The sequence below is a fragment of the Apiospora phragmitis genome, assembly GCF_038363925.1.
Source record: "Apiospora phragmitis strain CBS 135458 chromosome Unknown utg000007l:2111988.0-4706623.0:1.0-2598199.0, whole genome shotgun sequence".
In the NCBI taxonomy this organism is placed as follows: Eukaryota; Fungi; Ascomycota; class Sordariomycetes; order Amphisphaeriales; family Apiosporaceae; genus Apiospora; species Apiospora phragmitis.
Window position 1 is genome coordinate 1,453,057 of NW_027117406.1, and position 22,800 is coordinate 1,475,856.

Consider the following 22,800-nt stretch of genomic DNA (forward strand, 5'->3'; position numbering starts at 1 on the left):
AGCAGTGAACCCAACCCAACCGATGCCAAGACCCAATGCGGGCTTCATGTTTATTCATCAGGTTCAGGATCACTTGAAGGGTAGACGATGTTCTGCACGAAATATGTAGATACATGTTTCAATTTCTTTACACATTATTTCGAGAAAACAGACACATATTAGCTAAGTAGATAGATATAACTACTTACATAAAATTCGTACTGCGCCAACACCGGTTGAGACCCTGAACCAGACCCGTACAGCCCGGGCTTCTGGATGTACCAAACATGTGCTCAAAGAGGTCTGCAAGTAAAAGGAGGTGTTTCTTCGTTCGCCATAGTTGCTTGCCATGTACAATATTATCCGTGTAAGATGGACAACTGGATTACGTCGAATCATCAAGTCACCACACAAGTTAAATCTTGTCACAGTTAGGTACACAAGAAGTCGACTGATGTACAATACCAGGTGAATCACTCTCTGTCTGTATATACATAATGGCACTTCAAGGAATAACGAATATTTCCTTGGTCAAACAGATGCTATGCAACGCCACGCTACCTCGCGCTACCTCATGATGACGATGACGACGACGATTCCGAGAGCAAGCTAACCGCCATGTCGCGCAACCTGTACTTCTGGATCTTCCCGCTCGCCGTCTTGGGGTAGTCATCGACAAACCAGATATAGCTCGGCACCAGGTGCGAGCTCAGCTTCTCGCGGACCCAGGCCTTCAAATCCTCCTTCTTCAAGACCTGTTGTCTGTTTGCGGGTTGCTGCTTCTCCTCGGCGACCCATCCCGCATGCGGCACCACAAACACCCCAACCACCTCCCCGTACCGCGCATGCGGCACCCCGACCACACTCACATCGCCGACCCCCGGGCACTGCAGCAGGCAGTTCTCGACCTCGAGCGGGTGTATGTTCTCGCCGCCCCGGATGATCAGGTCCTTGATGCGGCCCGTGATGGCGACGTAGCCCTCGCCGTCCATGCGCGCCTCGTCGCCGCTGTACATCCAGGCCCGCCCGTCGGGGCTGTCGGACGCCGCCACGCAGTCCTCGCGCGTCCGCACCGCGTCGTTCCAGTATCCCTGCATCACCAGGTACCCGCTGGCGGCGAGCTCGCCCCGCTCGCCTCGCGCTAAGATGACGGACCGGTCGTGCGGGTCGACGACTTTGACTGCCGTGTGCGGCATGGCGCGGCCCACGGTCCCCGTCCGCCGCTCGATGGGATCGTGGGGGCTCGTCATCAGGCTCACGGGGCTCGTCTCGGTCTGGCCATAGCAGATGACGAGATCGTGCAGGCCCAGGGTCGCGTACAGGCGACGCATCAGGCTCTCGGGCACGGAGCTGCCGGCCGCGATGCCCTTGCGCAGGGCCTGGAAGGGCAGCTGTTCCGGGTGCACACCCTTCAGTTGCTCGCGCAGGGCCGGCGAAGACTCGAGCAGTTCGAGTTCCGCGACGAACATGGTCGCGACGCCGTACAGGCCCGTGGCGTCTTGCTCCGCGGCCATGAGCAGGCTGGCGGCCGGGTCGAAGGCGGGCGAGGGAAAGAGGATCGCGGCGCCCGTCGTCGCCGTCGCCATGTAGCCCAGCACGCAGCCGAAGCAGTGGAACAGGGGCGGCGGCACGACGACGCGGTCGGCCAGCTCGAGGCCCATGCGCGCCGCGATCAGCCGCCCGTTGTTGAGGATGCAGTTGTGGGAGAGCTGGGCCGCCTTCGGGAGCGAGGTGGTGCCCGACGTGAACTGGATGTTGATGGTCTCGTCGGCCGACAGGGGGCTGTCGGGTAGGACGTTCTGCGAGGAAGAAGACGAGGACGACAGGAGCTCCGAAAGCGGCGTGAGGGCGCGTAGCCTCTCGAGCGGGAACTCGACTCTCGGGTGCCACGATCGGTTGTCTACGATGATGACGGACTCCAGTGTCGGGACCTGTTCGGAGGAGATACCGGCAGCGGTGGCCATGTCGGGGATGAAGGACTCGAGCAGCGGCAGATTGCTCCGGCCCCGGCATGGCTTGTAAGGCAAGTCGGTCACGGCCCCGATGATGAGCGTCTTGGCGCCCAGGTGCGCCAGCGCCGCGGTGAGCTGGTGCTGGTTGAAGCTGGGGTTGAGCGGCACGAGGATGGCGCCCAGCTTGAAGACGGCGTAGGTCAGGGCCGCGTTCTCCAGGACGTTTCCCAAGCTCACGGCGACTCGGTCGCCCTTTCGGACGCCCGTGGAGCGCAGAGCATGCGCCAGCCGGTTGGACAGGACATCCAGTCCTTCGTAGGTGAGGACCTCGGTGGGCGGTGGCTTCTCGAATCCTGTGGAGTTCTGGGAGCACGAAAGGAGATCGGCCGCTGTGGGCGCCCGACACATGACGGCTGGACGGTCGCCATGTTTGGACACGATGCCGGCGAAGTGTTCTGATATTGTATCGTAGGACAGCGGAGGCTATTGGTCTGTAAGCAGTGTGCTTCGGGTATATCTGCCAAGAAATGAAGAGCTGTGTAGAGAATGTGCCGTATTATAACACCCCCCAATCTTCCCATCTAATGTAACAACGAAACCCAGCGCTACTTCTTCCACCCTGGCACTGTTTTCGACGGATATGTTAACCCATTCAGAAAGTAAGAAAGGCTGACTTACCTCGGTAAGTCCTTCAGAGTAGCTCAAGCTCCCACCAGACATTGCCCTCCTTTGAAGCCCATGGCATCTCGACGGAAAGCTCCCTAGTATATACCGGGCCAAGCGCAGCGTACCTCTTGAGCGAAGAGCCATTGTCGGCTCCTTTCCTTCAACTCTTACCCGGCAACCGAAAGCCTCGTTCTATGTATGTGTGTTAAAGAAAAAAGATTTCATTCACTCAAGACACTCTGCTCTGACCGTGACGCCGGCTGAGTTTGAGATACACGAGCCAGGTCACGCTTCCCTGCCGCTATGCGGGGTCGAGGTTCCCCCAAGTCCACTCTGCTGCGGCGTCTGTCAGGATATGGGGTGACTGGCTACGTAATTCTGCAGCAGGGAATTCGCTCACTGACCTATTCCAGTAGTATCCTGCGGCACGGAAGAAATATGGAAAATCGACACAACTAGATCAAAAGACATCTTTCAGGCAACCTATTTTTCAAAGCACCCAAAGCTGTTGACCTGTAACTCATTCTTCTGTTGGAGATCTAGACGTCGAAGAGTGTGGGGTAATCGCGGGTAACAGGATCTGGTTTTAGAGTTGAAGTCTGGGGATTTGCGGAGAAGCGCCCGCGCTGCCCCATTCCCCCAACTGCCCAATCAATAACTTTGCCATGACATGACAGATGCCAATGCCATAACGTCTGTTGGCACTGCATAAACGTAACGAATGGGTGTTGGCAAAGGCAAATCGTTCATCATGTATAGTGGAGGTGCTATTGGAAAAAAGCCCATGTTTTAGGGCGTTAATAACGCGTACCTAGCGTTATTAAAAGTCGTATGCTGTTTGTCCTCCAATCCTCTAAAGTCAACATCTATGACCTCTCCTTTCCCCCTGAACGACAGTGCGTCTTCCCCGGATCTGCGGTTGCTGACGATGCCATACTAGTAACGCCATGCTCTGCCATGCTCTATGCATTGGTAATGAGTATATACAGGTGGGTGATAGGAATGCGTGTTTCGTTTTCGGCCTTCTTTTTTTCTTCTCCTTATTGTTGTGAAAATGATGCCGTTTCTTCGTACACACATGAACCGCGCCAGGCGCCCCTTATAGTCTAGATTATAACCAAAAGACATGATGAAAAACACCCATACAAATATAATACAACGAAGTTTCGCAACAGGAAGTGGTAAGAAGGTTCAAGTACTCCAAGGTGCTAGGATGAATCTCTAGCTCATCTGCTCGCCAATGTGACGCTCGCTCTCGGGTTTCCAAGTACCTATATATCATGTCGAGTTAGTAATCACGTAAAACCGTCAAAAAGGATAGTCCATTAACTGCGGAAGAAAAACTCACCTTCAAAGTCGTGCTTAACGAAGGCCATGGGGTCGTCGGGCTCCTTGGCGCCCATCTGCTGCACACCGGGCGAGAAGCTGGTTATGGGCAGGACAACGACATCCCCACCTTCTTCGGGCTCTCTATGCCCGTGAAGTTCAGGTACGTGATGTTGCCCTTGCTGGCGCTCATATCAAAGTAGCGCGGGTTGTTGAGGTAGTCGAAGACGGTGTCGGTCCAGATGGCCGGGCCCGTGAACTCGACGACGCTCTGGTCCTTGGTGATGAAGGGACCGCCCGCGCGCGCCCGCCGCAGCGTCTCCTCGGTGATGCGCGTCACGATGTCGCGCAGCACGGGGTGGCCGGATTTCGCCTGGATGGTCCACTGGCAGAACTGGATGCGGCGGCTGTACCATTCCTTCCAGTCGGCGCGGTCCGGGTCGGCCTCGATGCCCACGACCAGACCGATGCTCTCCTTGGGCACGTGGTCGGGGATCCACTGCAGCGCGCTCTTGAGGGCGAAGGTGTCGATGTCCGAGTAGATGCCGCCGCGCGCCAGCAGGATCAGGTAGCGGAAGAAGTCGGCCTTGAGGACCGGCTGCGGCAGCGCGTGGTAGGCCTCGAGCACCTCGGGCACCGCGGCGTACAGCACGCGCAGCAGGTGGATGGCGACCTGGTCGGTGATGACCTCGTGCACGAATCCGGGATGCTGTTCGGTCCAACTGGCTTCCTGTTCCCGGAACGCGAACTCCTCATCCGCCGGGGTGTACCGCCAGGTCTGCCAGATGTAGGCCGGGAACTTGGTCTCGACATCGTAGGGGTATTGGTAGGCGAGCTTGTCGTACAGCGTCATCTTGGACGTGTCTATGATGGGCTTCTGCGCGGGGACATGTTTCTCTTGTGGCGGCGCGGCCCCGGCTGCGACGGAGCCGCCTTTCGTGTGCGATGCGCCCTTCTCGGCGTCGGCGGGTCGGTTCTTGGGTAGGTCAGGTATCGAATCGTCGCTCGCGGTGGTGCCGTGGGAGCGGCGGAGGAGGAAGAAGGCGGTAAGAAGGAAGGCGGCGAAAATGAGGGCGCGTTTAAAGGACAACATGGTCGGCGATGGTGGTCAAGAAACCCTTCTCCCCTTCCTGGGATTGGGCAACAAGAAAACGACGCAGGGCTGGCTTGGTCGGAGATCAATTGCAGGGCGTACTGTGATTGATAAAGAGAAAGAAGGACTAGGATTTCGAAAGGAATAGGCGGCAGCCGGCCCTATTATGGAAATAAGAGGTACAGGTAGCGTAAGGTGAGGATGACACGACAACGCAGTCGAGCAACGCAACGCAAGGAGCGCCGATCAGCGGCGGATTGGGCGGAATGGATACGTAGCACTGCTTTTTTTGCAGCTGAGGTGTGATGGGCTCAAGTCGGTCAGAGGAAACGAAAGGGTGCACACAACCTCCACCCAGCTAGCACCTTAGGTTAAACGATAGTAAGAAAGAGGGAGATGAGAAGAAGGGTAGCGGGACGCAGGTATCTCCATCAGGTTGTACACAGCATCGGGGTCGGTCGGTCGGTCAGTATTGGAGGAAACGAATTGATACCAGGTTCACGATCGTCACGAACCTATCAATTAAGCAATCTATTTTATCTTTTTTTAAAGTGCCAACCCTTCCCCTATCCTCAGGCCGACTTTTATTTTTTTCAGGGACCCTGAGCGAACTAGGCGAAGACCTTGGCTGTGTTTCTTCAAGCTTCAGTGCTGCAGGTCCCCCACTCTTTTCGATCCTGGGCCCGCGAACCCCCAAGCTTCCGGTTACAGCGACATGCGCCACGGCGTGTACAAGACACCTGTTTCCCCAAGTTGCCAGCCCGCCAATATCCAGTCACCATCTCGTCGTTTTCACGTCAGTCTGTGTGTTGGTCTAGTCCGTTTCATCATCTACAGTACTCCGTATATCGTTACTTTTTGTTACACGTTATTCAAATAATTCAACGGGAGAGAGTGTGTCCTGCTTGCGCCCATACTGACTTTCCCACGGGGGTACAATAACGAGACACTTCTGATAACGCTTCGGGTTGGACCAGACCCCACTTCGAAATTACCTGAGCTACATGTACAGATGGATCAATCCTACCACTGGCAGATGTGATCCAGATGCCGTAGGTATATTTACAATCGCCTCCAACATCCGTGTCTTCGTAGCAGAAACAAAACTTTTGAGCTTTCGTCGGCCCGCGAGCTAATTCGCCGTCTCATACGTCTTCATGAGCAGTTGGCCATGCTTTGGGAGCGTAACAAGTCAAGTGGCATCTTCATTTTGGTCTACCGCATCAGCAATACGAAAAACTACTGTCGTCACTTGCACATAAGCCAATGTTCTCTCAGACGGACTTTTTAATTTTGCCACATATGCGTGCAGATACACTTTACGCATGATCTTATATAAGCCTCCATGAGGGGCTATCTGTAAATGGAGGCCATATGGTTTCCCTCTTGGATGCTCCTGTAGTCGTTGATGGGTTTGTCTTTGCCTTGCTAGATTCGCATGGGGGGAATGCTTCTATCCACATCCCCTTATTATGCAATCTGGCGCTCCTACAAGGGAATGAACATTGACGCCCCATAACATAAAACTCCATGAAAGCATATGAACATGATAGAATGCGTACAAGGAAACGGGGGTGCTAGAACGAGAGATGGGTTTCGTTCCTTCTCATCCATCACCCGTAGGTTGTGAAGTAAGGGTGGCATCCTCGGTTAAGCTGTTGGATGCCACGGAGCACGTACACGCACACATATACATACCCGCTCAGGCGACTTTCTCACGGGATCCGACGTACCTGATATCAGGCTCAACTGGTGTGCGAGCTGGCTTGGTCTGTTGGAGAGGAATGGCGTTTCGAAAGTTTCGTGGTGATATCGCGCCGGATTGCCTGACCAAGGACGCCCATTCATCAGTTATCAAAATTGGCTGGGAACCAGTTCCCCCATTCTCCCCAGGCCATCCCATCGAATGGAATGAATTTATACCATGTTCAAAAGTAACTTCTAATGATAACTTGGAGGCTGGCCCTACCAGAACCGAAGTATAGACCTGGAAGTTTTCTGCTGGAGTGCCAGACTCCTTAATACCTTCTACGTCGAACAAACGCCATCATCACCATGGTTTAACAACTTCTCATCAGCTATATGAGAGCTCTATGGATGAATGAACACGGCCCCGAATCCGCTGTAATATGTCTTCCAGCGTGTGAAGCCGCAGAGGTGTATCGGCATCGTGGGGGTAGGAAGAGTGTGGGAGGTATGCTACTCCTTCAACAGCGTCAGAACCAACTCCCCCGAGATAAAGACAGTCTTGGAAACGAGGCAGCATGTCAAGCCATATATATCTTGCGAATATACCAACCAGAAACACTCGTCATATATTGCTCGCGCATCACAGAAAGGAGCCCGACCCACAATAGCAGAAGAAGTGAGTCTTGGCCGCTCACTGTTCTATCCTCTTCAGTCACCAATTCCCGTAAGCGAAGCGTTACTGACTATCAGCTAAGGAGAAACCACACGAACGCGAGATATATCATGGCTGATCACGTCCCAACTAAATAACTTCACTCGTTCGATGGCCAGATATTTATTACCTTGAAGGAGGAATGTTATTCTTTTCTATCATGTTGGCTTTCTCGAGAGCCCGTCCGCTCCTTGTTCGCTTCAGCTGGATATGCAATTGCAATTGCCGTCGATGTTTTTCTTTCCTATCTAGCTTCTTACTTACACAATAATGATGCCCGGCAACCTTCTGGCACTCACTTGTGATGTATATTGCCGAGCCGACGACATGACTGTAAGGTCAATTGATACTCAAGTTTAAGCAAAGGATCAATTCATCCTGTCAGATATCACGTCAACGAAGTCAACTAGACCAGATCTTTCACCCACTGCCAACCAACAGTATCCGAACACCATTGCTGTTGAGAGATAGCCTTGGCTGACGCAATGGTCGTCCACGATGCTTGCTCTCTCGTTACGTTAGGGGTTACTTGGCGTTTGTCTTAGTAGGCGCAGCTTCTATCGCCACACCAAACAAGCCACCCGTATTAGCGGCAACCACCTAAACCCCACCCCCACGACGTTGAAACATATCTCTTGAACCAATCGCTTTTTTTTTTTTTTTTTTTTCGGTGTGATTCCGTTTGACTGCGCGCCGATGTTGCCGAGTTGTCGATTGTGTCTGCCGTCTGGCCCGAGCCAACGCACACCGTCTGCCATCGCCCGCTTTTGCTCCAATCTTTTGCTGCAGCGTCGTCACGACCAGGTTGCATTCCGAGGGAACTGTCTCGGATAACCTACATACAATCTCCATCGGGCTTCTCTCGGCCGTCCATCCCTGCCGGCTCCCGAGAGTTGCGGGCCGCTGGGCGCAGCAGTTCGTCTGTGCTAAATTTGGCTCTCGCTCGCTGCGTCCCAACTTCCTGTCTCCAGTTTATGCATAAGTATTTCACCTGAACTCTAACCCGCACAGAGGGTTTCCTCATGCGCGGTCTGTCAGTCAGTGGCGCGCACCATGCGCCTCTGAGACTGACCGAGGATCATTCGATAACAAACGGGTCCGCCTTGGGTAAGGTTTGTTTGCTATTAATATACCTGAATTCAAGCCGAGTGAGCGGAGGTGGGCCCCGCCTTAGTGCCAACCCGAGGCCGGCGACGGCCTAGAGTGGAAGTGAGCTGGACGCTGTGCCTCCGACCATTGACTCCGTATTCCTGACCGGATACCACCATAATTTCCTCGGATGGTTGCTCTGGGATTATGCGTATAAGACACACAATCTTGGCCTGGCCACGCATGCTCGTTCTATTGTTATTGGGTGCCTTTTTTTTTTTTTTTTTCTTTCTTTTAGATTATATGCTTTTCTGGGCTTTGTCATAGTGACTGGAACCCCGATCAGTAGATGCACATTTCAGTATCTACATTCTAGTAGGCAGCCATGTAACACTCGCCAAGCTCAGGAAGTAATTAACCGAATTCCGATTACTCCGAGAACTCTAATAACAGTACCGGCGTAGATGTCACCAATTAAGCCGAAGGTCGGAGATAGTGCTTGTTATACGGCAGGGATTCACTCGCAACTGAGTGTGGGTGCCGTACCCGGTGGCCTCACAACCCTGTATTTCCGGCGTGTCAACTGATGATAAGGTACTACATGTGTTGGGTTAATGAACCTGATACTAGACTCAGGTCAGCCAGATGATTGGCAATGCTCATTTAATAAAGTCTAACTACAACGGTAGGCATGCCGGGAACTACGGACCCCGGACGGGATCTGACTTTCAAAGACCGAGAATGGGCGATGCATAGTATGGGGTTGATGACAAACGAGATCGGCTGGAGCTGCCACAACTAGCAAAGACCTTCCGCTACACGAGTTAGCCGAGATATACTGGCCCTTGTCTTGCATGTAAATGTTATTCTGTAAGGCAAGTCGAAAAGGAAAGATGTAGGTAGATGAAGTAATAACATTGATTGGTCCTACCCGCCAAGATAACCCCCCATTCGCATGACCTCCGACGTCTTCCCCGCATTTGATAGTACCCCAGTGGAATCCCCCACTCCACCACAAGCAAAGACACCACTCGGTATTCGATGTGCCTGTGAAGCGAGGTACGAGGAGAGCTCTTCGCCAACCACTTCCTATATGAGACTTCATTTTCCTATCTTTTAGCGGATCTCGCATCCATTCTACAGATATGCGTGCATGACACGCTTATCGTGGCGATCTCGTACCTAATAATCGCCTCCGAAGTCGCGAAGACCTGACATCACATCAGCTGTCCTGGAATACTACAAGTAGAAGATCTAATCACCCCGCATATCTCTGCGCCCCAAGCTGAACTTCAATCACCACCTTTTCTTGGTTGTTGTTCAGCGTACCTGACTTGCACCACCACCTCAGGTCATCTCGTGGCCGTCTCATCGCTACTACCCCCGCCGTACGATTCAGCTTCCACGAAACAGCGCAGACCGGTCTGCCAGACATTTCAGATGGCTTCCGCTTCATCGTCCGTGCGGCCACATCCGCTGCAGAGGCCGAATAATGAGGAGATCCTTAAAGCAAAGGACATCCTCACGAAAAGCCATGACTCCACGGAGCGTCTGCTCTTCAGGTTCACCTACCTCGAGGAGCCAAAACGAGAGGACCTGGTGAAGTACTTGGCCGCGGAGCATCAGGATAACAAGACCACCGCCCTGCCCACCCTGCCTCGCATGGTCAAATTCGTCTACGATGCCATCAAGGGCCCCCGGGAGCATACCCTCGCCGATGCCGTAGTCGATATCGATTCGGGAGAAGTCGTGCACAAGCAGACGCATCCAACAGAAAGCCAGGCTGGTTACGCTCCGTAAGTCGTCACTAATATTTAACAGCGATTTGGCACTGTATAGATGTGAAGCTGACATGACACGCCTTTAGTTTCGAGTTTGCGCAATTTCAAGAAACATGTGCCAACTCGGACATGTTCAAAGAGGCTTTGAAAGAATTCGAGCTGCCACCCAACTTTACCATCACCATTGATCCCTGGCCGTATGGCGGACTGGACCCGGACGAGGCGATCCCTCGCTACATGCAGGGTCTCGTCTTTGCGCGCGATGCGTCCAAGGACAACCTCGATTCCAACCACTACGCCTACCCGCTCCCCATCATCCCTGTTATGGACTTCAACAAGAAGGAGCTCATTCGCATTGATCGCCTAGCCACCGGTGGCAAGGGCGATCCTCTGGAGCCTGCAGCTGCTTCTGAAACGCCCAAGAAGCTGTTCGCCAATTCCAATGCGGCCGAGTATGTCCCTGAGCTACTCGACCGCCCCCTCCGGACAGACATGAAGCCCATAAACATCACCCAGCCCGAAGGTGCTTCCTTCACCGTCAAGGACTCGTCGCTTGTCAACTGGCAGAAATGGAGTTTCCGAGTCGGCTTCTCTCCTCGCGAAGGTGCCGTGCTGCACGATCTCTGCTATGATAACAGACCGATCTTCTACCGCATGTCCTTCTCCGAAATGACCGTGCCGTACGGCGACCCTCGGCCGCCGTTCCACCGCAAGCAGGCCTTCGACTTTGGCGACGGCGGTGCCGGCCGCAGTGCCAACAACCTGGGTCTGGGCTGCGACTGCCTGGGCGCGATCCACTACTTCGACGTGTGGGACACGGACCCGGAGGGCCAGCCGACGCTGTCGAAGAACGTCGTGTGCCTGCACGAGCAGGACGCCGGCATCGGCTGGAAGCACACCAACTTCCGTACGAGCCGCGCCGTCGTCACGCGCCTGCGCGAGCTCGTCGTGCAGTTCATCATCACGCTGGCCAACTACGAGTACATCTTCGCCTACAAGCTGGACACGGCCGGCAACGTCACGCTCGAGACGCGCGCGACGGGTATTGTGAGCGTCGTCGCCATCGACGAGGGCAGGACGAGCGGTTATGGTAATATCGTGAGCCCGGGCGTCCTCGCCCAGAACCACCAGCACATCTTCGCGGCCCGCCTCGACCCGGCCGTCGACTCGTACGCCGACGGCGAGACCGCCGTCGTGCTCGAGGAGAGCCACCCGATCCCCTCCATCGACCCGGCCACGAACCCCTACGGCAACGGCTACGAGATCCGGCGCACGCCCCTCGAAAGAGCCGCTTTTGCCGACGCGGAACCAAAACTGAACCGCGTGGTGCGGCTCGAGAACCGGTCGCACAAAAACGCGGTCAGCGGCAAGCCCGTCGGCTACAAGTTCGCGCCCAGCGCGACGCAGCTGCTGCTCGCGCACCCGGACAGCACGCAGGCCAAGCGCGCGCCCTTTGCGCGCCACCACCTCTGGGTCACGGGCCACCGCGACGGCGAGCTCTGGGCTGCGGGCGAGTTCACCAACCAGTCGCGGGGCGAGGTCGGCGGCGTGCAGGCCATGGTCGAGCGCGGGGACTGGTTTGCCAAGGATGGCGAGGCGGCTAACGGCAGTGCGGAGGGGGGAGGAGAGGGGAAGCTGAGCACGCCTGTGGTTTGGACTGTGTTCGGGTTGACGCATAATCCTCGAGTTGAGGATTGGCCGGTAATGTAAGTCATACCTATCCATCACCTTGAGGGAGATAACAAAGGGGGAGGGAGGCAAAAGTTGGGTTATGTGCTAATTATCCATCAAAAACAACAGGCCCGTCGAGATTCACCAAGTCCACATTCGCCCGGCGGACTTCTTCACTAGCAACCCGGCCCTCGATGTGCCGTCGACCAAGAACGAGACCAGCGTCTTGGTCTCTTCTTCCTCTCCGTGCTGCGATGCCAAGGACAAGAAAGACACGGCCCAGGAAGATCCCGTTTCCCATATGCAGGGCTCGGGGCCTGACATGAAGCCCAAGGACGTCGGCAGTGGGAGCAAGGACAAGAAGAGATTGTCTTCGCTTTTGAGCGGGGTGTTCGGGAAGAAGGAGTAGATATCTTGGATGACATGGATGCCATTTGTTTGCACTATCAACGATTATGATCATCATCGGCGCGGAGAGATATTCCCTCAACTGGACCCCCTTTTATACGAGGCAGGGTCATAATAGAACATAGCAGCAGGAGATATATTCGTCTGTCGACGATTATTACCACAGTTTTGAAAAGTGATATGGCAGGATTCTTGATTTCAGTTGGTGGCGGCAACCAATTGATTTTGCAGCTGCTGGCGTATCCTACAATATGGACCAGAGAAACCAGCCCCATGCTCATAAATGTAGAAGGAACAAACGTTTCTACTTATCTTCTCTCGATCGACTCATAGCTGAAGAACATCATACAACGGTCTCTGCATTCCTCGTTTGACCCTGCTCTATCTTCAACGAAAAGTCAACGTGCGACGTACCCTGGTGGATAGAGCTTGTAGATATAATATCGATATCTATTGTGTAAAATCATTAGCATAAGCACCCTAGATTGCAGCAACACCCCTAGCGCTTGTATTCGTTCGCCTAGGCGACGAAACAGGGAGAGGGAGGGCCCTGGGGGAATCTCACCATTGCAGACATAAGCCGAGATATTGTCCTCGCGCAGCCCACCGCTAACCTCGAGCAAGAAGTGCTTCTTGCCCTGCCACCGCTCCCGCAGGCTGCGGGCCGCGACCTTGACGCCGTCGCCCGTGAAGTTGTCGAGCATGACGACATCGGCGCCCGCCCCGATGGCCTCGTCGGCCTCCGCCTCGTCCCGCACCTCGACCTCGATCTTGAGCGCGAACCCGCCGACCGACCGCGCCGCCGCCACGGCTTCTGATATACTGCCCCGGCTCCACACGTGGTTGTCCTTGAGCATGATCATGGCGCTCAGGTCCATCCGGTGCGCGTCCGCGCCGCCCACCAGCATGCCGTACTTCTCCACGAGCCGGAACCCGGGCGTCGTCTTGCGCGTGCCGGCCAGGATCCCTTTATATCCAGCCTCGCGGCACAGCGTGACGAGCTTGCGGCTCTGGGTCGCGATGCCGGAGCAGCGCGCCAGCAGGTTCAGGCCGACGCGCTCGGCGAGCAGGAGGCCGCGCGCGGGGCCCGTCACCGTCGCCACCTTTGTCTTGGCGTTGTCGGCATCGGAAACCTCGGCGCCCTCTTGCAGGTGCCACTCGACGCGGCACCCGCACTGCGCGAAGATCTCGTCGAAAAACGGCACGCCCGCCAGCACGCCCCGGCTTTTGCCCCAGAGCGTCGCAGTGCGCGCGTGCTCGCCCACGACGAAGCCGGCGTAGTCGAACGAGGGCGTGTCCTCGGCGAGCCAGGCCGTGATCTGCGCCTTCCAGCTCGGCGGGAGGAGGTGGGCGAGCGAGCCACGCTGCGAGGGGATGTTGTCGGTCATGGTTGGGATGTGGGTTCGTCGGTCGTAGGGGGTTTGTGTCGGTTTGCTCGAGGTTCCGCGGGGAGTTACTTCTTGGATGCTCGTCGCTCGATTGGCTCGTTACCTGTGTGTGTCACGTTCTCAAAACATCCGCCTAAGGAGTTTTATGTATGAGTCTTGGGAAGGAAGAGATTATGAAGTAGAGTCGCCTCGGTTGGAGAATGCAAGAAAATAAGTGAAACACTGCAGGGATAGAACGATCTTCAGAAGGTCACCCCGCTGCCTGTGGATGGTGGGTGGTACTGACGGCAAAAAACGCGGGGAAGCAAGCATCACAGAAGGAAGCACTGGAACCCACTGAACCGAGAGCTACAGTACATCTAGAGCAGGGGTAGCTTCAGCTGCATAAAAACGTGTTTATGAATTATTCATTGATCGCCGGTAACGACAGACAAGCACATACACCCAACTCCCAAGCCTTCAGCCCTTTGTTGCAAAGAAATGTCCGCTGAGGCACGTATTCTATCTAAATGACCAATCGAGAAACTCTGCCCCTCCCCCTAACCTACCCTGCCCTTCCACGTTCTAGTAGCCCAGCTCGACGCGCGTGACATCCTCTTCGAAGTGCTTGTCACGGCTCTTCCGGGTGTACCAGATGAACCACGGGATCACCCACGTCTTGAGCGTGTAGCCGAGCCAGCCGGCGTCGGTGACGGAGCTGACGACGGCCCGCGACTCCTCGAACGCGGCGGCGATGCGCGGCTTCCGCAGCTGCTCGTACGCGTCGAAGGCCTCCCTGGGGCTGCCGCCCGGCTGGCCCTGGTCCATCCACTGCGCCAGGCACCGCGAGAAGATGACCGTGTCCTCGAACACGATGCCCGTGCTCTCACCCTGCGGCGGCATGGCATGCGCCGCGTCGCCCAGCAGCATGCACCGGTTCGTCGACCACTGGCCGTCCTTGGACAGGGTGAAGACGGGCCACCTGTTGGCTCTCAGCGTCAGTATTGCTCTTTCAGCAAATGAATAAAATATTGCGTCAGGGATCTGGGGAGCTCCGCAGGATCAAACACTTGCGAGACACCCCAGCATATGAAGAACTGAACCCCAAAAGTTGCTTACATGTAAAAGTCCTCGGTCATCTCGATGAGCGATCGCACACAGGGGATCTTGGCGTCGCCGAATCGCCGCAGAATATCGGCCCGCGTCGTCTCGGCGTCCGCGCCGGCCTGCTTCCACCCGTCGCGACCGGTCCCGATGTCGGGCACTGACATGAGTGCCCCGACGTATACCGATTCCATCTTGCTGTCGTGGTAGCTCGTCAGCAGGATGCCTCGCTGCGAGAAGTTGAGCGCCGTGCACTTGAAGTGCACCTCGAAGTCCCTGGGGACCTGCGCGAAGCCGAAGGCGTTGCACACGCCCGTGTACGTTTCTTTCCGTTCCGGGTCGACATGCTTCAGGCGAGTAACGGAATGGATGCCGTCGCAGCCCATCAGAATGTCGCCCGTGCAGGGTACTCCATCCTCGAACGTGATGGTCACGTCGTCTTCGGTCTCCTTGATATCCACGGTGCGCTTTCCGCAGGTCAACGAAATGTTCTCCTGCCGCTCGATCACTTCCAAAACGGCCTTTAAGGCGTCGCCTCGCGTGATGCGCAGGGCTTTGAAAGGTGGGTTTCCTATGCCCTTGCCTTCTGGCCCCTTGAAATCGGAAACGGCGAGCTTGGATGAGTGGATGTCGAAGACCTCCAGTTCGTCGATGTCCTTGCCGTAGTCTTTCTCACGGATGACTTTAAATACGTCAAGGTGGTCGAGGATGCGCAGCGCGTTTGGTGTGAGGTTTACCGCGCCACCTATGGTGGCAGGTACCGGTCGGATCTCGATGATCTGTATCCTGGGAACCGAATCCTTAGGCGCAAACTTAGTCAAGGCCAAGGCCGTAGTCAAGCCTGCGATGCCGCCTCCCAGGATGATGATGTCCAGAGGTTTCTTGTTGGTCGCCATTCTTGGTTCGTCTCTATTCGGTAAAGAAGTGGCTGAGGGCTTCAGTCGGCCAAATTTATGGTGATTTGGAAGGTGGAATGCGCTCAGGCCAGAACTGTTCCGAGCGTCTGGATGATGCTATCTCGGTTATCTCGGTCGCTTGTCCGTGAGCGGTTTCACAACTGCTGTCACGGTCGGACGCTGTATGACACAAACAATAACGGCCGGTCGCAGTGGCGGCCAAAATGATGACTGACTGTAGATGCGCCTGAGATATTCGGGGACCTTCAAGCTGCAGTGGACCTGATGACAACACAACTTCTTATATTCACTGACGGGCCCTTTGGACTTGCGACGAACACCACCGGTCCCGAGAACGATCCCTACTTCTGCCGGACACCGCATAGGAATGTGCTAACGGCGTAGCGGGCCGTCTGGTTGAAGGATCAGGTTGCAGATAGTACGAAACGAACAAGATCTGCATGGGGAAAGTTTGTTTATCGTGGGACGACGCATAGGACAAGGAGAGGCCAAGTCATATCAGTCACTTCCCGTGCCACCTACGTCGTGTACCGCGCGTTCGGATTGGTAAGTATCATCGAATCTCTTATCTCCTTACCCTAGTTTCCTCCGTAGGATCCCGCCGTTTTGGATCAACGCATCTCTATCACAAATGATGAGCCGCGCGACGCTATTCACTCGGTACCGGCCGAGATAGCGCATTTTCTCCCTTTGGCTTAGCCTAAAGCGCCTGACGTTGGATCTAGGTCGCCGAAGTCATCTGGCATCTCGGTCCCGAGAATATGTCGAGAGGGCGGGGTGAGACTAAGAGGTAAGTAAGCAATCAACACAGCACATTGAAGAGTTTCCTGCCGCTGCTCGTGGGCTTAGAAACGAGATCTAAGCAGCATCACTTTCAGCACCAGCAGAGTCAACTACCAACTACGGTTTCCTCCTGCATCGTCCCGCACGCGGCTCAACAACACGAGTTAACTACCAACCACGATCCCAATTCAAACTTTTTTGATTGCAGTGCGTACCACTCACTGTATACAAAAAGCTCGCCCATCCTTTGTGATTGGAACTATTTAGGCCTACGTACCTAGTCAATCCGAGATGTTGTCAGCCCTAAACCAGGACCGGGTAGTCGTCTGCGAGGCAAGCAAGCCCCGAACGCCAAAGCCGTTATGCCGCTACCGGTGGCTTGAAGATGGATACAACGGGGACGATACCCGATTCATGCATTCCCCTTGTAAGCCACGCGGTTGGATTTTAGTCGGTCAGCCACCATCACCGCCACTTCATCAGTCACTCGAACAGGCAAAAAAGGAGCGATACTAGTTATATCACACTCGGTTACCTTTTCTTTGCTAGGGATATGATGTAATGTGAGGCGCAAACGAGACACGGCTTATCGTGACTTCGGCGACCTCGGCTTTCAGGTTGCTGTCGCCATTGGCTGAGAGCAGGCATGATAATGTTGAGGAGCCCATTAGATCGCGAACACCCCCCTGCTTTGCTTCTCGTCTTCCATATCGTGTCAAGCCTGTGTAAATAGGGTAGATGCTCAAGCAAGGGGGCGGCGCGCTTGTCTCCCCGTAATTACCGGCCTGCTGGACTTGGCAGCGGGTTGCCCCTTGCAAAGGGAGAAAGACCTGGTGCCATCGGTTAACACAGATGCATACGTAAGGGGGTAGAGGGGCTTCTCGTTGGGAAGAGCCCATCCACAAGGTTGCAGATCGGCGTCATCACTGTTCCTCTTGCCCAAAACGCCACGTATCAAGCGCCACTGTGTTTCACCACAGAATGGTTTCATCATAGAATGGACGCGAACGGCCCGACCCAACTGGGTTCCTAATCATGCTGTAAAAATCAACTGGAACATGCTCTTGGATAGATCATGGGCCCTAAAATCCACGAACGGCCGATCCATATGGCCTGTGAAGCCATCGTGTTAGCATCGGCAGCGTTTTATTGGACGCGGCGCCAGGCATGGTAGATGTTGTGTTTCGTTTTGTACTATTTATATAGATGGGTGTACTGATCCTTCGCAGCTTCGAGATCTTGGGGAGAGTCTCCGAGATATCCAGTCAATTCGGGTTACGACATCATCTACATGTGTGGCAAACAACACGGGTTGCACAGGCCATCTTGTAACTTACTAGGTTGAGGAGTTGCAAGCTTCAGTTATAACCTGATTAAATCAAAGACGAATTAGTTTTATGTATTTGCCTATCGCTATACAGATAGGGGAAGCACCAGCACGCAGTGTGTCCAGATCAGACAGCCGTGGGATTCGTGGGATTATGCCACTACAATCGTGTCAAAGATCGATGATAGTATTCCGAGTTGAGCATGGTTTATACCAGAAGTCCACCCGTGCCATGATTTGGTTGGCCCTCGTCCCGCCGCTCCCCCTGTGCTTTTCCCCCTATCCAGACAAGAGCAGTCTCTATGACCACACCACGAGCGGTTGGCGAGAGAGAGGGAGAAACAGAACCAATGAGAGCCGGAGCAATGATAGTAGCACCCGCTAGCAGCTTCTCAGCATTTTTGTTTCTTTCTTTTCCTGTGCTTCCTCCTTTCGAGTCTCGATAAAGTCCGACAAAATTGCAATATCGTCATAAGTGCCTCCACAGCGGAGGTCTCCCCTCCACCTAATATCGGGCCCTCTAAACTGTTCCCACATGGGCGGCTTCGAGGAGACATAAGCCGCGTCCGGCTCTTCGTCCGTGTTCGGGTACACTATCGTAGTAGAAGGCCCAGGCCAGGCGGACTCGGAGGGGACGACGCGCGCCGCCCAAAAGTACTCCTTGGTCCCCAGGAAGCCGACGCCGTTGCCGCCGTCGCGCCACAGCAGCAGCGCGGCCGTCGCCCACTGCTCGTGGTCGAGGGCTACCGCCAGCCCGGCCTTGCCGAGGCGCAGGCACGCGTACAGCGCCTGCGGCTGGTTGAGCCACGCCATCTGGGCCCGGACGAGCGGGCTCGCGGTCGCCTGGTAGTGCGCGAGCAGGCCGCCCTCGAGCGTGAACTGGGCCGACGCGGGCGTGCCGGGCCAGGCCTCCACCGCGGCCAGGTCGCCCGTCTGCAGGATGTGCAGCAGGTAGCGACAGTTGCCGTGCTTGTCGAGCGCCTTCTTCAGGCCCGGCATGAGGAGCGGGAACAGGTCGCGGCAGGTCTGGAGGAACCCGTTTTGGTCGGCACAGTCGAGGTGCGAGGCGATCATGAGCATCATCTCCGCAGGTAGCTGGCAGAAGGAGGCGCGTTTGTTCGGCGGACGCTGCATCGAGGAGATTGAGTATGGCATGTAGGAAGCTTGCATATTGATGAAAGAAGTGTACTCGGCAAGATAAGTTTCCTCTGGAGACAGCCTGGCCTTTAAGGTTCGGGTGTTGCTCTCAATTGCAGCCCGTGGGGGTCGAAACATAAGCATCGTGGGCTTTGGAGAATCTGTGATTGAATATTGGAGAAATGGTGATTTTCTTTGGGCTTTTTCACAGAGTTGGTCACCTTGTCTGGTTCTCTGGCAGTTCAAGTGAACGTGAACAGGATATATATTCAAATCGTGTCTTTCGGAGATTGGAAGTCACCATTGGGCTCAGTGGGCTAGAAGGTTATACTATCCCTGGTTCACCAAAACCATATACTTAGGCACCAAAAGTTATGAGTGAAACATATTTCTCAAAACCTTCCTTTGTGGATAACACTCAACGTTAAAAATGATCCGTCCAGTCTTCCACGATGCGTGATCTCGAAACTTGGCTTATTAAACTGAGATTTGGGTTCATTGTACAACGTTGCAGCATAACGAAGTAATTAACAAAAGGAGTTTGCATGCACAGTTTGATATCTTGTTGCTCGGGCAATCGGTGTCGGATCTTCTGGAAAAGGTCTCTACATGAACTTGCCGGATGCAAAACTTGCCATAGCCCAATTGGTAGCTATTGCCACAATGCCCACTTGTGCTGCCACGATATCCTTGGGCCGCACAGCAACGCCCATTAAAGGGGCCGCCGTGGCAGGTATAATCCCCTTTGGACGGCGCACATGACCCGTCCAGCGTGGGGATGTTGACCGAGAGCCAGGCGTCAGACAAAGACTTATGGCTGTAAATTGGCCAGCTAAAGTCAGTATCAGAGACTAGAGTAGGAGTTGGAAAGTAGTTGGGAAGCGGTTGCGGCAGGGTCATCTGGATTGCGGATTGCCGCAGCCAGTATATGGTCTTGCATCATGGTGTTATTAGTCGACATAGCGACGACGAGCCTGGGCTGATATTATCACTCGGCTGCTGATCTGGTGTTCCTGGGGGTTGAACGGGGATAGGGGGTGGCGCGGTGGCAGTGCAGTCCTCCCCGCCACAGTCTCCGAGACTACAGGAGCCGTCCACACCTGTAAAAAAAATATAAATACAACTACCACTGACAAAGAGCTTGGTTTGGATCAACGCTTACAAGAAGGACCCATACACCGCCGGTGCATTCCTTGCTTTCGTATTTGGGCCCGCAATCGCCGTCGAGCGAGTATTGACTCGAGCTGACGCCTTCCCAGCGACCCGAGTCACATGTACCAGTAGAACAGTCAGACCTAGCTTTCTGGGATTAGAAACGGAGCCATCGAGATAGAAAGAAGAAGAAGACGATTGAATGACTGGTTCTCATGACCCGGAGACCAGATACTTACGCTTTGCTACTGGAATGCGGTGAGCTTGTTTCTCGGGTACCTGTGAGTCATCAATATTCATATAGCAGTCTCGGATGAGCTTTGGCTCAAGCTCAACTGATCAAGTGACACCAGCTCAGGCTAATTACTCGAGTCGGGAGCCATATCCGGCAAAATCGGGTTCTCACTTCCACTCAGTTCGCAACTACTTTGACTTCACGCAGACAAGAGAGGTTACCACCGAATCGAATGGTTATAGTTGAAACACATCATGCGTATACAACAGTTGATCATAGCTCGAAAGAAATATTTGTATATAGCGGTTGGCTTCTCATTTGGACAAGCTAGCCACGTACGTTGTCCCTGGCATAGTCCTGAAGACAAGCTAATAGGGGCACCGTACTCCCCTCACCCTTATTATATGCTTCCGAAGCTGATTGCACATGCGTTTGGAAGGCTTGATCGGGAATTTTAACATTCCGTTAAGGGTGTATACTTGAAATACTCATACTCATCGTCATTGTTATACAACTCCCGCCTTGTGGTTTCATTAAATCATGGTATTACGATATGATACTTCGCCTACTAATTAATGTTTCTACCGGTAGATATAACAGTACGGTCCAGCCACCGTGCTCACCAGGTCCTTGATGGCCACTTCCCCGCCGTTGTAGCCCATGTCGAAAGTATCCTCGACGGTGACGTTGTCGCTGGGCGGCTTGTTGTTCATAGTTCGGGTGCCAGCCACCTGGAAGGCGCGCTCGACTGGCTTCTGGTTCTGCCAGGTCCACCACACCCGGTCGACCATCGAATGGTGGAGCCAGAAGAGTGGCTCGTTTGGAGAGTTGAAGAACTGCATGTAATATCGTTCGTTAGTCTCGCGTAGTGGTCAAGTAACAGCAACAGTCTGGAAGGTACTTACGTCGCCAGTGGGGTCGCCGTTCAGCAGGAAATGCCCGAACTGGTGCAGGCCGTACCAGCCGAAGGTGGTGTTGCCCGTGTACTGGAGGCGGTCCTGGAACGCGCCGATGTCGGTCTGGTACAGCGGGTTCTGGAGGAGGTCGACGATGTGCTCATCGCCGGACCATTTCCGAGCCAGCGGCACCGAGATGTCGTGCCGGATGCAGCGGGGGTCGTAGCTGAGCGGCTCCTTGGCGGTGACGCCCGGCCAAGAGGGGATCGTGGCCGTCAGGTTCGCCATGACGCCCGCGTAGGGGCCCTTCTTGACGCAGCTGCCTGGAGTCAGAGGTAAAGTCAGCATTGATTTGGGTTTTGGAGTATAGAGTAGGTCATCATCTTAGCGATGACCAAGGCGGCGACTGAAGAAGGAGTCATAGGATCATGAAAGTGCAACGGCTTACCTCCTTGGCCGGGTTCGATGCACAGCAGGCCACTTGGGAGGCCAGTAGTGCAGTTGTGCGGCTCATACTCGCCGTTTCCTCCTGGGAGTATTCACTTCCATCCAGGCTATAATAACGCGACTTAGTCAGCCTTGGAACTAAACAGAAACACCGTATTATCAATGCATCAGACAACAATTAGGTGCCAACCTACTATGGAGAGTTGAGAGGATCTTGAGACGACTTGGCCCAGCTCCAGTAGGGGACGTATCCCTTATAGCCGCACTCGTTCCGGAGCGCCTGCTCGAACGTCCAGACGTAGTGCCGGTGCCAGGCGAGGAAAGAGCCGCTGCGGTGGATCGTGCGGGTCTGGTTGATGTGCGTGGCCACGAGGTCGTCGTACCGGGACCGCGCCCCGGGTGCTTTGTGAGCGGGCGTGATGGGCGGCTTGGCCATCAGGCACTGGACGGCGCGCGTGTAGTCGAGCTTCTCGTCGTTGGACAGTGTCGAGTACTCGCGCCGCACCGCCGCGGTTTGCAGGTCGCACTGGCCCGTCCTCATCTCGACGCCCCTGGTGTCCAGGTGTCTCTTCAGGCTGCCGTCCGTCAATGCCATCGTCAGCTTGTCGAGCGACTCGGCGGCCGCCTGGTCGGACCCGGACGACGAGGCAGGGGTCCAGCACTTGGCGACCGACGCGGCCGACGCTAGGAGAGTCAGGGATACCAAAGGCAACTGCATCGTGGTGTTCGAGAAGGAAGGGGGTGATTTGATGGCGGGTTATTGAAGAAGATGCCGTATAGGGACACACTATCCGATTCTCTATATGTCACACGGGAAGAGGGAAGGATCAAGAGAACCTTGGAGTAACGTGGCTTTGTATCTTGATATACGGCCTTCCGAAGTCATTGGCCCACAAGCAGGCTGGGCGCAAAGTTACACTGGACCGGGTATACAGGCCCGAGGCCTCGGGTCAATATCCCTATGGAATTTCCCAGCCACTTTAACGGATACGGCACGATGCTCTCGGTCTGTGCGAAAGGCTTCTATGTAGAACCCATGTGCGTCAAATTCTGCCGGAAATTGTAAGTT

At 54.8% G+C, this 22,800-nt stretch overlaps 7 protein-coding genes across 7 annotated transcripts; 2 read left to right on the top strand and 5 right to left on the bottom strand.

Moving 5' to 3' along the window:
• Positions 1 to 551: 551 nt before the first annotated feature.
• On the bottom strand, positions 552 to 2,339 carry PG994_008058 (acetyl-CoA synthetase-like protein; the record flags this gene model as incomplete). The annotated part of the gene is made up of 1 exon (XM_066859467.1): positions 552 to 2,339. One exon carries the CDS (start codon positions 2,337 to 2,339, stop codon positions 552 to 554), a length of 1,788 nt encoding a protein of 595 aa, XP_066714954.1.
• A 1,479-nt stretch (positions 2,340 to 3,818) lies between these two features.
• Positions 3,819 to 5,016, bottom strand: PG994_008059 (initiation-specific alpha-1-6-mannosyltransferase; the record flags this gene model as incomplete). The annotated part of the gene is made up of 3 exons (XM_066859468.1): positions 3,819 to 3,868; positions 3,946 to 4,022; positions 4,046 to 5,016. The coding sequence occupies 3 exons, from the start codon at positions 5,014 to 5,016 to the stop codon at positions 3,819 to 3,821; spliced, it is 1,098 nt and encodes a 365-aa protein (XP_066714955.1).
• Positions 5,017 to 9,946: 4,930 nt separating this feature from the next.
• On the top strand, positions 9,947 to 12,367 carry PG994_008060 (copper amine oxidase 1; the record flags this gene model as incomplete). The annotated part of the gene is made up of 3 exons (XM_066859469.1): positions 9,947 to 10,302; positions 10,374 to 11,993; positions 12,088 to 12,367. 3 exons carry the CDS (start codon positions 9,947 to 9,949, stop codon positions 12,365 to 12,367), a joined length of 2,256 nt encoding a protein of 751 aa, XP_066714956.1.
• A 348-nt stretch (positions 12,368 to 12,715) lies between these two features.
• Positions 12,716 to 13,754, bottom strand: PG994_008061 (uncharacterized protein; the record flags this gene model as incomplete). Its single annotated transcript, XM_066859470.1, has 2 exons — positions 12,716 to 12,816; positions 12,932 to 13,754. Coding segments are annotated over 2 exons (924 nt in total), but the record flags the coding sequence as incomplete, so codon positions are not given.
• A 564-nt stretch (positions 13,755 to 14,318) lies between these two features.
• Positions 14,319 to 15,733, bottom strand: PG994_008062 (FAD/NAD(P)-binding domain-containing protein; the record flags this gene model as incomplete). Its single annotated transcript, XM_066859471.1, has 2 exons — positions 14,319 to 14,715; positions 14,853 to 15,733. 2 exons carry the CDS (start codon positions 15,731 to 15,733, stop codon positions 14,319 to 14,321), a joined length of 1,278 nt encoding a protein of 425 aa, XP_066714958.1.
• A 2,433-nt stretch (positions 15,734 to 18,166) lies between these two features.
• Positions 18,167 to 18,959, top strand: PG994_008063 (uncharacterized protein; the record flags this gene model as incomplete). Its single annotated transcript, XM_066859472.1, has 2 exons — positions 18,167 to 18,184; positions 18,537 to 18,959. The coding sequence occupies 2 exons, from the start codon at positions 18,167 to 18,169 to the stop codon at positions 18,957 to 18,959; spliced, it is 441 nt and encodes a 146-aa protein (XP_066714959.1).
• Positions 18,960 to 20,969: 2,010 nt separating this feature from the next.
• Positions 20,970 to 22,449, bottom strand: PG994_008064 (Di-copper centre-containing protein; the record flags this gene model as incomplete). Its single annotated transcript, XM_066859473.1, has 4 exons — positions 20,970 to 21,224; positions 21,294 to 21,667; positions 21,726 to 21,838; positions 21,926 to 22,449. The coding sequence occupies 4 exons, from the start codon at positions 22,447 to 22,449 to the stop codon at positions 20,970 to 20,972; spliced, it is 1,266 nt and encodes a 421-aa protein (XP_066714960.1).
• Positions 22,450 to 22,800: the final 351 nt, after the last annotated feature.